Below are 16,351 nucleotides of genomic sequence, written 5' to 3'. Positions count from 1 at the left end.
AAGGAGAACCCCCGTGTTTCAAAAGTTAATCTAGTAGGAATATTCAAGCAGCATTAAATTCAACTTAATTTTGTTTTCATTCTTGTTACTTTTAATAGCAAGACAATCTACTGACCCTTTTTAAACCAAACATGTGCTCGTTTTGGACTCTAATCTGCAACACCGGACTCTGGAACAAGGAGGAATCAAGAGAGGGAAAGAGACAGGTTTTACTAGGTCCAAAGACACAATAGGCTGTAATTTTCCAGGTAAGTAATCACAGAAGTAAATGAGTGCTAAAATTAACTGATTAATAGGGCTGCACAAAGGAAAATCTATTTCTTTGAATGGAAATAGTAGATCAGAACATCCTCTGCCAGAATTTTAAGTGTCTTTCTCTCTTAAAAAGATAGGAAGTCTTATTTGCACTGTAAAGCAAAGGAAATTTTGAGCTCTGTGAAAATCCCTCTGAGACATTAGAAGAAGTGCCAAGATCCATTTCAAAAAAAAAATTATAAATAGTTGGTTAAGTTACTAAATTATGCCTATTAACTTTAAAAATGCTAAGTTGTAGTTGAATTTATTCCAAGAAATATGTTATGTTTGCAAATTTTACAGAATACAGGATTTAAAAGCATTCTTAAATGCTTTAAAATATTCAAAGAACTAGTTACATTAATCATTATTTAATTTTCATACATAACTAAAATGAAAATGTCCCTAACATCATGTGAAATACTTCAAAGCTGTTTACATAATGAAAGCCCTAACCGTATATTTTTAATTTTGAAAACCTCTTTTCAGATTTTTGGAAGGAAATAAAAATACGAATAAATGAAATAATAAAGAAATGCCCTGTTAAATGCTGTCAACTAGATTAAAATTATATAATGCTTCAGAAAAAGCAATTACATGCAAATTATTTTGACAGTGATTTTTAAAGTTTAAAACACACATATAAATCACAGAATACTCCTTTTTTCCTTTTTTTTACTACTTTCAAATAAGTAGAAAAAACCCTTGGTGTATTTAAGGAACTTTAGAGATACTTATACATATAGCAAGCTAAGGGGGGAAAAAAAGATTTATAAAACCTAACCACTGACTTACCCCTGATCCCGGCCCCTGATTCGGCTATGAGCCAAGATCTTGTCATAATGGCCATTGGCGTTTGCAGGGTTAACAACAACCAGCAAGAGTAGAGAAAATATGGGTAAGAAAGGAATCATCTTTAGTCTCTCCGTTGCAGTTAGTCCACGAAGAGAACTGGCAGTGGGCTTTGGAGAGCTCAGAGTTTATATACATGTCAGAGTCGTGGGAGGGAGCACTGTATAACCTGGGAATCTGAGCTCTCTCCAAAAAACATCAGCAACTTCAAGTTGGCAGCTAACGTGCACTTTTGTTAGCGATGTTTACTGAACACATTGAGCCTCTTTTACATCTCATTCTGAAGAAGATATTTATTTTTATTGTTAAATTATTTATATTCCTCCTTAATAACTCACTCTTTGCATGTTCATATTTCAGTTTTATTCTTTTGTACTTTGGAGGGGTTTATGGAAAATGGTTTTGTTTGGGTTTGAAGGACTAGTCTGCAATCCATCCCTTGCAGAGTATATGTCCCCGTGCTCAATGAGATCATTGTTTGATCTTATCACATCTCTTACATTTAGTTCACATCAGAACTGAAGGGTTATTATTTTTCACCAGAAAGCAAATGTAAGTTTGATAATCATAAGGCAGTAATGGCTGTTGATTAAAAGCAGATGTTGGATAGATCTAAAACTTATACAAAATATGAAATAAGAACTTTAATTGCTGAGGGAAAATATAGGAGAGACCACATGTTCCTTGAAATACTAGTAAACTGGGGAGATACTTCCCATTTCACTTCTCTTTTCAAATATCAAGGAATAGACAGAGTTAACATAAATCTACTTCTGGCAAGTTTTCCTAACTCTTGAAATGAAGCAGAAAAGAAAAACATTTGTGCTTTATTGTTTTTTCATTACATACTTCACATGATGATGAACTTGTCTAGGCGGCACATCTCACAACCACTGGACAAAAGCAGCCCCTGTTGGAAACAAGTATTACTAATCTAGCTGTAATCGATTAAAGACATATTAAGAAAAAAGAGCATTGCCAGAAGTCTTCTGCTTTTTATCAAAAGTAACCAAAGTCTCAATGTTACACCATGCGATTCCAATCCGAAAGAATATGAGCTCTTACCTCTCCGCACATGGTACGTCAAATGGTCGGAACGCCAGGTAAAAGACATCTGAATGTCAGACGTCAACAATAAGCCGAAACGATAACCTGCGATGAGTCTTCTTGAAAACATAAGTTGCTCACTATCCTAAAATAGAAGTGTAATTCCAACCCGTCTTGTCACAAAGTGTTCCCTCTGTAATAGCACATTGGTATTGTTTCCCCACTGGCGATATAGAGAAATTTGATACTGCCTCACCATGTTCTCTTGCAAGGGCTTTTAGGGGAGGCCGGATGGGCCTGAGATGATTCCAGGTATCAGGAGAGTTATGTTAAACTTGTTATAGAATTTTGCTTTGGGGCACCAAAATCGTTCTGCAACCGACAGCTAGTTTATTAAGAAAGCATACAATTAGACAATATTCTGAAATATGATTCAGAGGCCTGCTCACAATTTGAAAGTCTTGGTATTAAGGTACAGAAAATGAAAGAGCAGGGGCACCTGGGTGGCACAGCGGTTAAGCGTCTGCCTTCGGCCCAGGGCGTGATCCTGGCATTACGGGATCGAGCCCCACATCAGGCTCCTCTGCTAGAAGTCTGCTTCTTCCTCTCCCACTCCCCCTGCTTGTGTTCCCTCTCTCGCTGGCTGTCTCTCTCTCTCTGTCAAATAAATAAATAAAATCTTAAAAAAAAAAAAAGAAAATGAAAGAGCAATTCAAAAGGAGAACTGGAGAGAAGAGAGCATAAAAGGTAAATTAGATTTTGTCCCTGGTCCCTTGCAGGAAGAAGATTCTTCTAACATTTATATATTTTTGAATGGAATTATTCTAACAGCATCTTATGTTACTAGTTTGCTTTATATCATAAGTTTCTTTATTCTTATGTGTGTACATTGTTAGGTGGTCAGTAATTGTTTATTGAGTAAGATGGAAAGACTGTTTTATGAAAATAAGTTCTTAATACCAGTAAATGAACTGTTAGAATATTCTTGGTAACATAGTTATATAAAAGTCTTCAATTCTAGACTGATTAAACATTATAATGTAGATTACTTATCTTCTAAGACATAATAATGGAATTTGGGAATTATAGAAGGATAAATCAAACTTATAATACAGAGATTTCTCTGACATCACCATTATAATGGTCATTCATTCTTAACTTGGATTCTCACTGATATCAATGCAACCCTTTTCCTATTATACAGCTGCAACTATTTAGAAGTTTTCTGTAATGAAGCTGAAATCTGCTTAAATCCGGTGGGGTCTGACTGGAGAGGAAGGACTTAGGTATTGAGAGAAAGAGATACAGACTTGGATAATGTGTATCGTGGGTAAAAGATGTCTTTAAACACAGTCCCAAATGATGACAAACAGACTTATTATAAGTACGGGATGAAGGCAGAATCAATGATTTCCTGTCACGTTACCTACTTTCTTCGTAGTGTCTGCAGTACATTGAAAATATATTGATTACTTTTAAGAACAATTTTCACCTTGTAACCATTGGAATCAATGGCGTCCATTCACCTTGATTCCTTTGGTGGTCTAAATGGACAAATAATTGCATGAGATGAGTAAGAAAAATGAATATGCATTCATATTTCAAAAGAGGACTGCTCCTTTCTGACTGGGATACAGGTTTACTTTTCATAAAAAGCATGATATATGTTCATATACTAAAAAGGCTCTGAAATCTTTTTTTTTTTCAGAGTTTCAAATAATAGAGTCTTAAATCTATCCATCCTGAGCATCATTTTGGAAATTATATAAGTCCCATGGAAGTCAACAAATGTTAGCCCTCGGCAAATATTTACACCCAGGATGAGTAATGCCACCAAGGAGGATCTTGAAAATGAGAGCCAGATTGTACATATAAACTACATGTGAATTTAGAGGTTAGAGAACATTCCAAGAGAAGGAAAACTTTAGGGTAAATACAAAAGCATGGAAGCACTGATACTGAAAAAGCCAAGCTCAGCCCAGAAGTGTGATATTATACGATATTATGGAGTGGTCTAAAGTCCAAGCAACTGCTTTAGCCAGGATCCTCGCTTCCCTGAGGCGAACAATTGAACGCTAGTCTATATCTGGCAGTGCAGGGTAGGGTGAGGGAAGAAAGTAGTTTCAGAGAATGGAAGAAAAGGTAGTCTAAGATGTGGAAAAGAGAGAAAGAGCTTGAGAAGGACACCATTCTCTCTTTTTGGGACACTCGGCAGAGATCAATCTCTCTCTTATTCTTTCTCCCCACACAAGGCCCTTATTCTTCTGCTTCATGAAAGGATATTGCCCCTGGGTTGTCTACGTAATTTTATTAGCAATTTTGAGGAGGATTGAAATCTTGGCAATTGAATCTGACCTTCAGGGTTGTAAAGTCTGACCTGGAAATGTAAGTCATTAATGAAAAGGAAATGGCTTATTATGCAACCAAAAAAAAATAATGCGTCTGAAAGACACAGACATTTGTTTCTAGCTATCAGGATGTTAATTTATGGGCAGTTTGCAAATTATCCGGTGGATCTTGGTAACAAGTCTTGTAGCCTCTGGAGACTGTGAAGTCATTGTAACATCATGCTTACTCTAGCTAGCATGTAACCAACATGCCTACACTCTCTAGGACTGGACATTGTCCATGGATTCAACAAACCTGGATACCCAAGCCAAGAGTAGATTTTTTAAAAGGCATTTCCTTGGTTTTGAATGATCCAGAGTAGTTATTTGCCCCAAGTTATGTCTAAACTCCTGCTTTTTAACGTATGGTATATGGGATCTTGAAACATTCCTTGAGTATCACTTCATTTCTTACTGGTGTATTTGTAAACTATAGATAATAGAACTTGATTATGAAACATGACAAGGCCTTGAAGTTAATGCCACACATTCATGGGGGTAGCATGTTTCAGTGTCCAAGTGCTTGCCCAGTGAAGGTCTTAGCATTTTTTGGTATCTAGGTTTGCAGCCGTGTAAACTGAAGTTCTGACAAAGTTCCAGTGATCTTGGTTTCCTTTGAGTGAGGGAAAGCCAAAAGTAAAAGGAATTCAAATTAAGCAAAAATTAAATTTTGTGATTTTTTTTTACTTCTTTAAAATATTAGCTGAAGTATACCTAAAAATATAGCTAAAATAAAATTGAAAATCAATACCCAACTTAAAGAAGTCAAAAGGACAATACATAGGCTCAGATATTTGTGGCTGACCCAGTGTAAAGCCCGCAAGAAGTGGTACCTCTGAAGCCATACTCCCAATATATTTCCAGTGGAGGAAATCTATGATATGTGAAAGGTAATGAATTTGTATTCAGAGAAAGAGATAACTAACTTGGCCCCCAAATAAGCATTATATGATTTCTCTTTAGTGTCAATTCATTTGGAAGTATATAGAAAGTTTTCTGTGGTAAATGTGGGTAGCATGCCATCATTCTTTTTAAAATTTAGATTCTCATTTCCTTTAAAAGCCCATCAAGGGATAAATCTCACTTTCATACTAAGTAATCAATGTAACTATTGTCCCTAATTGAACTGAATACTTCCGAAATTTTTACACCGGGGGCTTACTAGCAGCATTTCTTATTAACAATATTTACTTGTATTTCTCTGGAGACATCTAGTGGAGAAAGTACAGTACATGCTTCTAGAAGCACAGATACCATTACATTTTGATTTAAATAATTTATATGAAATTGATATGAAAAAAATCTTTGATAATCACCCATTTATCACCTTCTTGGCCCTTTTCCCTCTGAAATAGAAATATTCTCAGGTCCCACACTCCCCGTCTGCTGATATCCCCTCTGTTTATTTGTCCATGCCAACATTGTCCTCAAATTCTCTCCATCTTCTATTTCCAGTGTTTGTAATACATGGTATATATCCTCTCTCCCTCCACTTCTAAAAATCTGTACTTCTTCCCGGCCTGGGGATGGCAGGGGGAAGAAATTGAGTTACTTCCCATTTTCCAACCATAACCTGTCTGCTATCCTCAAAGACATTGAATATATTCTGCTCTAAAAGAAACTTTTTCTGCTTTTCCAAATATTGGTCTTAAATGATTAATTTCCGATTGCAGAGATTCAGTATTGTTACTCTTAGAGATTCTTTCTTGTTCCTCTCCGATATTATCATGAAGTTTCCTGCTTTCTTATGCAAATTTACTTGAAAATGTCAATTCTCCTTTAAGTGTGTGGATCTGATAAAGGTTTTTATTCACTACAATTTTCTCATATGTAAACCAATATGTAAACCAAAAATGGAAAAGAACTGCTAGTTGTTTTATGCTAACAATTGTGCAACATTCTTTATATTTTTATTCTTTTTCCCAGTGACACCCATACTTGCAGGAAAAGTGGAATTAGACAACGCGCAAGATCTCAGGTTATATCTGGTTATGCATGACCTGCATCAGGGTTTGGACAGCTTAGCTTTCCAGTATATAATGAACAACCAGAAAGAAGGGGACATTGTTAGAAACAGTTCTGGGGAGGAATATTATTCAAGTAGACATAGAGATTAATTCTGTGGTTCTTATTCCGGAAAAATAAAGGCCTATAATAGTGAAAGCTTTGGCCTTTATATGAGAAAAAAAAACTTTGATTTTTTTTGTTTGTTTTAATATTTTAGTTATTTATTTGAGAGAGAGAGCAAGTGAGAGAGAACACAAGCAGGGGCAGAGGGAGAGGGAGAAACAGACTCCCCACCGAGCAGGGAGCCCTATGCAGGGCTGGATCCCAGGATTAACCAACTGTTAACGAACGCAGGTGACCCAAACCTTGGATTCTTTAAGTCTGCCTTTTAAGCTTCATAGAAACAAACATACACAGTTGTATGTTACTTTGCCTTTAGCAAATCATTTTCCATTAAATAGAATAAACTCTTAAGTATGCAGAGATCGGTTCAAATAATAATAACCATAACAGATATTAAGTATAATGGATATGGTCATATGCATTAGCACTGTTTGGAATTTATTCACAAAGTCAGATGTGGCAGGGAAACTACTCTTTTGGCTGGGAGCTGAGAGTGCTAATACAACAAGAAATCTTAATCGCCGAACAAACGTAAAGCTATAGAGTTTGCAAATTAATTATCCTTCAGCCTGAGAGAATATTTTGGGAACTTCACTTTTGGAACATATTATGTCCAGTTTTCAGTTGTGTTTAAACATCTGTCTGCTCCTATTTTTACCATGCAGCAGCTTTCTCTCCAGTTTCTCCCCCAGCCCCTACTCTTACAAGATTAATAGCCAGAAGGTAACAGAAAAGCAACCAAATCATTTGCCACGTGGACCCACATTTTGGAGATTTCTGCCTTGAATAAAAGCCCAGTTGAAGAAGGGGAGCTCAGGTAACTTCTCTGCGTGTTCCAGTTATCTATTTCTGCCCAACAGATCACTCCAAACTGAGTGGCATCAAATAGGAATCCATTTCTTGCACTTTGGTGTCAGCGACTGTGCACAATGGGAATTGTTTATAAGCCCTCCTGCTCCATGATGTCTGTGGCTTCAGCTGGGAAAACAAGAACGGCTAGGGCGATTCCAGTGACTGCCAGATGCCAGCTGGAACATCTGGGGCTCTACTTCCAAGATGGTGTCTTCGCTCACATGTCCAGTGCATTGGTAACTGGAAGACTGAGCTCAGCTGGGACTACGGGGGGCGCATCTCCATGTGGTCTCTCTCTGAGTAGTTAGGACTTCATGCATGACAGCTCATCTATCCACTTAAAAAGCAGAATATGCATGATCTTTTTTGAGCTGGCCTCCTAGCACACATGGAGATCTTCCGCCATGCATGTTAATAGTTGAAGCCGGTACGAGTCAGCCCAAATGTAAGAGGAGAGCATGTAGACTGCACCCTTCAAATGCAGGAGGATCCTAATATCTGTAGCTATGAGAGAATGGCATTTAGGCTCTTGAGACTCCTCATAGATCTAGAAATGGCTTTAGAGCCCTCTAACCTATGGTTAAATTAGATAATGTATATGGAAGTAAAATATATCTCATAGTTACTTTATTTTCATAAAATCATCAGAAAATCACCAGGCTGTTTGTGCTTCATCTTTCTGTGTTACTGGATCACACTTCTCTTAGAATTTTGCAGCTTGGCTTAAATACAATGTAAAACACCTCTCCATTCAGGCAGGGAATGCTTTGAGCTTTTGGAACAGAAAGGGCTTTTAATAATGAAAGACAATTTAGAAAATATTTTGAAAATCAGGAACAGAATTCTAAACTGGATGACTTTAGTATCTGAGCATCATATTGAAAACTTAAATGTCTGACCTCTACTGGTTGCAACTAAATTTTGCAACTGTTAATCTGTAAGCATTTTTTTTTTTTTTGAGATGAATCTTCACAAAGTATTTTATGCTCTTTGATGCTATTACAAATGGTAGATTTTTTTCCATTTAATCTTCCAATTGTCCATTGCTAGTGTTTTTTTCCTATGTTTTCTTCTGGGATTTTTACCTGTCAGGTCTTATGTTTAAGGGTTTTAATCCATTTTAAGTTAAGTTTTGTGAGTGGTATAACACAGAGGTCCAATCTGTCTCTCTCTCTCTTTTTGTATGTGAATATCCAGTTTTCCCAACATCCTTTATTGAAGAAACTATCCTTATCCATTCAGTATTCTTGACTTCCTTCTCAGACATTAGTTGACTGTATATGTGTGGGTTTATTTCTGGGCTCTCAATTCATGTGTATCTATGTGTCTATTTTTATGCCAATACCATACTGTTTTGTAATATACTTTGAAGTCAGAAAGTGTGATGCCTCCAGCTTTGTTCTTTCTCAAGATTACTTTGGCTATTCAGGGTCTTTTGTGGTTTCATACAAATTTAAGATTGTTTTTTCTATTTCTGTGAAAAATGCCCTTGGAATCTTGATAGAGATTGCATTGAATCTATAGATAGCTTTGGGTAGTGTGAACATTTTAACAATATTAACTTTTTCTCATCCATGACCACAGGATGTCTTCTGTTCATTTGTGTCTTCAATTTTTTTCATCAATGTCTTAAATTTTTGAGTATATATTTCTTTCCTTGGTTAAATTTATTCTTAAATATTTTATTATTTGTGATGCTATTGAAATTGGATTGTTTTCTTAATTTCTTTTCCAGATAGTTATTGTTAGTATATAAAAACACAACTGATTTTTTTTAAAAGGTTTTATTTATTTATTCAACAGAGATAGAGACAGCCAGCGAGAGAGGGAACACAAGCAGGGGGAGTGGGAGAGGAAGAAGCAGGCTCATAGCGGAGGAGCCTGATGTGGGGCTCGATCCCATAACGCTGGGATCACGCCCTGAGCCGAAGGCAGATGCTTAACTGCTGTGCCACCCAGGCGCCCCAAAACACAACTGATTTTTTAGATCGATTTTGTAACCTTAAACTGCTCTGAAGAGAAGTATAAATAAAAGAAAATCTATTTCTCGGGCCACCTAGGTGGTCTCGGTTAAGCATCAAACTCAAGGTTTCCGCTCGGGTAGTGGTCTCAAGGTTGTGAGATGGGGCTAGTGCCAGGCTCCCTGCTTAGCCCAGAGTCTGCTTGGGACTCTCTCTGCCTCTCCTGCTCATGCTCTCTCTCTCTCTGAAATAAATAAATAAATCTTAAAAAAAAAAAAAAAGGAAATCTACTTCTCTCCTAAGGCCAATAAGCATAATATCTCAAATATTTCTATTTTTTCTCCTATTTAACTTTCTGTAAAACCATCCATTACTATTTGGCATATGTAGAAACAAAGATTTACTGAGACATCAAAGCCTATAATCCCTTCAGAATATTTAAAAGCAATCTGCTTATAAAGAGTTTTGCTTATCAACATAATCCAGTTAGAAGATTCACTAGCATTCAGGGAAGTGTTTTATTTTTCTTCTACCTGTTTCAGCTTCATGCCGTGTTCACATCTATGAACTGGCATCTGAATTTTTAATCCCAATTCTATATATTAATTTTGAAAATAACAGGTCAAAGATAGAGTTCAAAGATCAGCAGGAACCTGGTGACCATCTTGATCACAGCTTTTTGAGAATGATTGCTCATCTGCTTATCGTCCTGGCATCCAGCCCATACTATCCTTATTGAAAAGTTCATGAATGACTAGTATTAAAGTCCAACATACTCTGTTTACCAAAGATTCCTTTCATTGTACTATCCCTATAAAAGTAGTTCATGAATAATATTATATTGAAATCTACATACCTTTCCTGTCTACATTATATTGAAATCTACATACCTTTCAATCAGTGACATAGTCATTTGTTAAGTTAACCAGGCGTGAGTTGCTCTTAGTGAACCCATGCTTGAATCTTGATAATCATGGCTTCTTCTTATATATGCTCAAAAAACTATGAATTTAATGATATGCAGAATCGCATCTGTAGTGAATACCACATTCCCAAGCCTTTCTTCTTAAAATCTGAGCTTCGTTTGCTTTTGCGCCATCTCCTAGCATGCGTCTTGTTCAGTCATAGCCCGTCATAGACCAACACTAGGCATCCAGTGGTCTCCTCTGCACACACTTTCAGTAGCGTGGGACAGAAGTTATTCTGGTGGATGGATTTAAACTTATTTGAGGCAGTTAGGTACTCTTACTTTCTTAACACCTACCTAGACTTCCATTTTTCTATGAAAAATGTGGTTTTTCCCTAACCAGTTTGGAGAAAAGACACTGAGAAGAGCTTTACCTATGTGAAAGATCCGTCGCTAAGAACAGATCTTCTCCTTTCCTGATTTGCTTTTTTCTGTGAAAATATATGATAAAGCCTTTTGCGGTTACTTTTACAATTTTCCACAAACCACAATTCACTTTGGGCTTTGGCCTTCTTCCATATTCTTATTATTTTAAAATTACGTATCTTCTCCTTTAAATTCAGGGCTCTTTAGGCAGATACCCTAAGTTTTCTTAGGTTCTTTTCCTTTTTAACTTTAATGAGGCATTATATAATTTACCATAGGAGTTATATTTTGAGAGTTCCTCCTGAACTATGTTCCTTTCTAGAGTCTCTAGCCAAGCCTAGAGATTTTTATTCTGAACATTATAAACGATAAGTCCTAATATTTTGGATACTTATCTGATTGTGTTCAGACTTGCCCTTGTAGAGATAAGAGCCTTTAACACAACATGGCATTTTCTCCAAGGACTCTCAAAGTTTTAATCTGCTGAGAAATTTTATACCAGAATTTGGGCTCTTTTGCCAAAGTGGATTCTTGGACAGCTCAACGTGTACTCACAATTAAAAACCTAGTATTTTCTGATCACTACATTTCCAATTAAGTGCTTTCTTGCTACCTTTGTGCTAGTGATCAGGAACATACCTAGAACATTTGTATTTTATTTAAGTATTATATACATGATCATGTGGCTTAAAAACCTGATCCATTTGAGAATAAAAATATATGTGTTTTTACTATGCTTTTAGCATCATTAGAAGTTCTTGATTTCTAGTCTTCCAAATTATTAGTTTTATTGTAATAACTCTTAATTAATGTGTTAATAAAACAAAAATAAGTGATTTCTTTTTCTTTCAAAGCTTCAAGAAGAGGTATTTTCTTTGTAGATTATTCAGATATAACTAACCTAATTCCTTGGAGACTTTGATGACAAAATAGCAAATCTAGGATGTAGCAGATGAAAATGTTTTTGATAAACTGTTAGTAACTAAAGTCTTAGAAGATGGCTTTTAACTTATCTATATGTCCAGTTTAAAACCTTAAAAAATACAAGGGTTTTATACTTACTTTGGAAGGAAAATATTTTGGCTACCACCCAGTTAATTTGGGCTCTAAAGCACTCTTATATAAAATGTCTAAATCAGTGTTTATTGACCCAACCTACACATTACAATGAGCTGAAGAGCTTTTAAAAATAAGATAGCCAGACCACCATCCCAGAAAAAAATAAATCAATACTTCTCTGAGAAATAACAATAAGCAACCCAGGATTGAGAACCACTAGTTTTGGTGACTCCGACACAAAGTATATTAGTTGGATTTTGTTGTTGATCCTTGTAAGTTATTCCAAGAAGTGCTTTAAGCTTCTAACAAATTAAGTTTGTAAAAATCTCTTGAAAAGATAAAATATTTAGAACTCAGTATAAAGATTGTGGGTTTCGATTAGTTCAAAATAAAGCAATTAGATTAGATGGTTCTTTGGATCCCTTTTTGATTCAAATAGCGTTCTATAACTTCACACAGTTGAAGATATGAAGTGGGATAGATGGTGTTTGGAGTTAGCCCATCGACTGGTAGTGACCCTAACCATCAAATCTAAAAGCTGAGCAGTAAAATTCTTACTGGGTGCATTCTCAGAGACAGGCAGAGACACTCTTCTTTCCCTTCCAGATTTTTCATCCTTCTAAGGTCTTCCACCATTTGATGTAGCCTGAAATTCTACTGCATGAAAGTCTTTGTTTTTTGTTTTGTTTTGTTTTTTGCTTAAGAATTTTATTTGTTGGGCACCTGGATGTCTTAGTCGGTTAGCTGCCTTTGGCTCAGGTCAGGATCCCGGGTCCTGGGCTCGAGCTTCGTATCAGGCTCCCAGGGCAATAGGGAGCCTGCTTCTCCCTCTCCCTCTGCCTGCCACTCCCCCTCTTTGTGCTCTCTCTCTCTTTCTAATAAATAAATAAAATCTTTAAAAAAAATTTTATCTGTTAAAGTGTACTCTGAAAGCAGAAGTAGAACTTTAATCTGTTATCAGCTGCTAATTTTTCAAGGTAAAGATGAGTTTATGATCTTTTTGTTTGAGACCAGATTCTGAGAAGAAAAGTTTGGAAAAACTCTAAGTAAACTTATGAATCCGGTACCACGTCTGTCTCTTAGCAAAGGTTATTTTCTCTTCATTTCTCTCCTTTCATTACTCTCTATAACCTTCGTATTGGATCACTTTCACAGAAACTTACATACTACTGTTAAAATTTAAAGGAAGATTTGAATATTAATAAAAGTAAAAAGACTTAGAGTAAAGAAGTTAAAACCTAATGACTTGAGGCAAAGAGAGACACCATGCTCTATATTTCGGGAGGTCAGATGGCTTGGGGTGAACCCTTGATCACCCAGTCACCAGCTGGGAGATCACTGGGAAAATCTCCTACATCCCTATACCTCAATCTCCTTAGCTGAGTAACCAGCTAATAATATCTGTCCTTTGAACCCTTCAGAGATGTTTTAGTAGTTATTTTTAAAGAAGGAGGAAGATTTTAAGTAAATGTCCAAATAGAGTAAGTTCTGTGCCTTTTCAAAGTTGACAGAAGCGAGTATTACTCAAAATTGCCAACTCTGTGTTTATGTTAGAAGAGACCCTCAAAAGGCACTCAGAGAGACTTACTTTTCGCCTTGACAGGCACGGTGATGGACCGCTAGACACCATTGTGCAATAGTACCAGACACAACCGTGGAAACACCCAGAGTTGGTTTTTGTTGAAGATGGAGTGCACTGTGTGTAAAAGTACTTCTTAAACTGTGAAGTGGCTGAAAGAAGATTCGGAGTTTTAGGATTAAGATACCTCTGGAGGAAGGAACATATGTAGAAGTCTCTACTCAACTTATTCAGGAAATCCTCTCTGGGGAGATATAGAGGGATAGCCCGGCTCTTTCCCAATAGGGGAGAAAGGGCAGGCTGAATGAACAAAGACAAAGTAATTGCTGAATAATTTTACTGGGAGAGTTGTAAGGTTAGGTCACAGTGACACTGAGATGCTAAACTGACCAGTCTTCGCAACAGAACATATCCAAATTAAAGAGAAATATATATATCATATATACACACATAGGAATATTATTCAAATGTATCAGGGTGATATTCAATAACTTTTTATAACATTATACGAATAACATTTATTTATTATTTATTTTTATTTTATTTTATTTATAACTGTAAAGTGTCTTTAAAATTCCTTTTTAGTCTTTTGTCTAGAAAGGTTTAAGGTATTTCATTGTTGCGTTGTTTGGTTTTTGATTTTTGAGTTTTGTCTGCCAGGGGACACCGACAGTTGCCACTGCCTTAAAAGTAAGGAGTATCTGACAAGGTTTCTATTCTACTGGCGTGCCCTGAAAAAGCAACCATCTTTTGCTCATGCTTTGGGTCTCTTATCAACATGTAAAATGTATGGTCTAAAAAGGAGTTTCAGATTATTTTGCAAGGTGACTTTGAGGGTAAAGCTTTGTATAACCTCCTTCTGAGGTTGCGTTAAATTGTAGCTTAGGTGTTCTGCTTGAGGTCTTTGCAGGTCTTACCTGTGTGCCATGTGGTGTATCAAAAGAAAACTAATCCTAGGAGTATGTCAAGATCACTGTTGCTATTTCTATTGGATTTCATGTTACCAATGTTATCATAGTAATATATTCGCCGTGGCTTGTAAAACACTTATTGTGCTTAAGTGCTATTTTTATTTTATTCAAAATGAAATAGAGATGAAATTATATATATATATTTTTTTGCCTTCATCTCTATTCAAAATGAAATAGAGATGAAATTTTATATATATATATATATATATATATATATATATATATATTTTTTTTTTTTTTGCATTCAGCCTTAATGATAATTTCAGGTAGGAGAACACAGGTAATCAATGCATGTCTTTTACTCACTGTGTGCTGGCCCCTCAGGCCAGCATCATCATTAGCATGACTGTGTGAATGAAAATTAGTGCCTGTGTACATTTTATTTTCCCTTTGGATTTGTGGTTGCCCTGAGGACAGGAGCAGGGTCGACTCCACTATTCAAATCTGGTCTGGTTATCAAGACTCGGGATGCCACACACGCACAAGGAGGGTATAAAGAAATACATTACTGGGGCTCCTGGGTGGCACAGCAGTTAAGCGTCTGCCTTCAGCTCAGAGTGTGATCCCGGCGATGTGGGATCGAGCCCCACATCAGGCTCCTCCGCTATGAGCCTGCTTCTTCCTCTCCCACTCCCCCTGCTTGTGTTCCCTCTCTCGCTGGCTGTCTCTCTCTCTGTCTAATAAATAAATAAAATCTTAAAAAAAAAAAAAGAAATGCATTACTTATGTAATAAAGCTTTCACTGGGAAGTAGACTCTGGAGAAGGTTCAAAAGTGGTTTGGGAGAATGACTTTGACTTTTATTGGAGTTAAGGTTTAGGGCCAGGGCGGGTGGTCTCACAACAGACACTGGGTTTGCCTGGCTTGAATTTCCTACCAGACCAAGGGAGAGAGAGTGTGTGGACTTTCTTATTGGCTTGTCTAGATGGGAGTCAAGAGGAGAAAAGAGAGGGGCTGGAAAGCTATTAGTGAGTGAACATCAAAAATGGAGTCAGACTATTTATAGTCTTTTTTGTGCACCTTTATTATCTAAGCAGACACTAAAGACATGAATGGAGTGTGTGTGTGTGTGTGTGTGTGTCTGTGTGTCTGTGTGTCTGTGTGTCTGTGTGTGTGTGAAAACAATTATCAATAAGAGAAAATGACAATTTGCACTTGGTAAAAATTATGTGTGTTACTGGGATGATTGCTGTGAAACTATCACGGGACACTTTTCTGTACCGACAGTGAAGACAGGTGAGGCCCAGCCTAATGTTAAGCGGTGCTCCCTACTTTCTTACTCCTCTTCATCTTCCTGCTCTTTTCTCTTTCTTCATGGTGTTGGTGGATTAAAGATGAAACATTACCAGCATAGGGAAGTTTAAGTCTATTTCCTTGTTCTGTTTTATTATTGTTTTCTTTTCTTTTTTCTTTCTTTCTTTTCTTTTCTTTTCTTTTTTTTTTTTTTTTTACAGCAGAGGGAACCTGTTGGGGTTAATGTAGAGCATGAAATCAGCCGTTAATACCTGGCTTGCTAAAATGTAACACACAGGCCGCTAAGGGCAGGGAAGGTTTCGGAGAAGGGCGTAGGCCTTTGGAGTTTCGAGGCCTACTTGACCACTCTGCCGTTGGAATGCTGCGGCCACTTGCCTTCTGCAAGCTTTCCCAGCCCAAACTGTCGCCCTGTGATCTAAGGGAGGTAGGCATTGTCCCTTAGGCTGTTTAGCAGACCTGGTGGAACATGCCCAAATTAGCATATCATCTCTCTTCTGTAAACAGAGCCTCCCAGGTTCAGGAAGACCCCTTTTCACACATCCTGTGCTTGAGGAACAGCGATAAGGATGTGTGATTATGTTGAAGGACCAATAAAAAGAAAAGCAAAGTGTCTTCACCTCTGAGCGTGGACCC

At 36.9% G+C, this 16,351-nt stretch overlaps 2 protein-coding genes across 13 annotated transcripts in view; one reads left to right on the top strand and one right to left on the bottom strand.

Annotated features, from left to right (window-relative positions):
• The window catches only part of POSTN (periostin), a 33,766-nt gene extending 32,543 nt beyond the window's left edge, over positions 1-1,223 (bottom strand). For all 8 annotated transcript variants that reach the window (XM_045796919.2, XM_045796921.2, XM_045796920.2 and 5 more), the window contains exon 1: positions 1,090-1,223. In XM_045796919.2, the coding sequence (XP_045652875.1) occupies positions 1,090-1,208 (119 nt within the window). In that variant the 5' untranslated portion in view covers positions 1,209-1,223. The remainder of the gene's footprint in view (positions 1-1,089) is intronic.
• Positions 1-16,351, top strand: part of LOC148109375 (uncharacterized) — a 540,493-nt gene that overhangs the window by 520,680 nt on the left and 3,462 nt on the right. For 2 of the 5 annotated variants that reach the window (XR_015725975.1, XR_015725972.1), the window contains one exon: positions 99-1,096. The exons of the other annotated variants lie outside the window; for them this stretch is intronic. The gene's annotated coding sequence lies outside the window, so the exon portion shown is untranslated. Of the gene's footprint in view, positions 1-98; positions 1,097-16,351 lie in introns of those variants that run through there. 5 annotated transcript variants of the gene reach the window in all.

Source organism: Ursus americanus, chromosome 10 (assembly GCF_024610735.1).
Source record: "Ursus americanus isolate L20-20 chromosome 10, mUrsAme1.1.p, whole genome shotgun sequence".
Classification (NCBI taxonomy): Eukaryota; Metazoa; Chordata; class Mammalia; order Carnivora; family Ursidae; genus Ursus; species Ursus americanus.
Note: the sequence above shows the minus strand (reverse complement) of the source record. Positions and strands in the feature narration are given on the sequence as shown.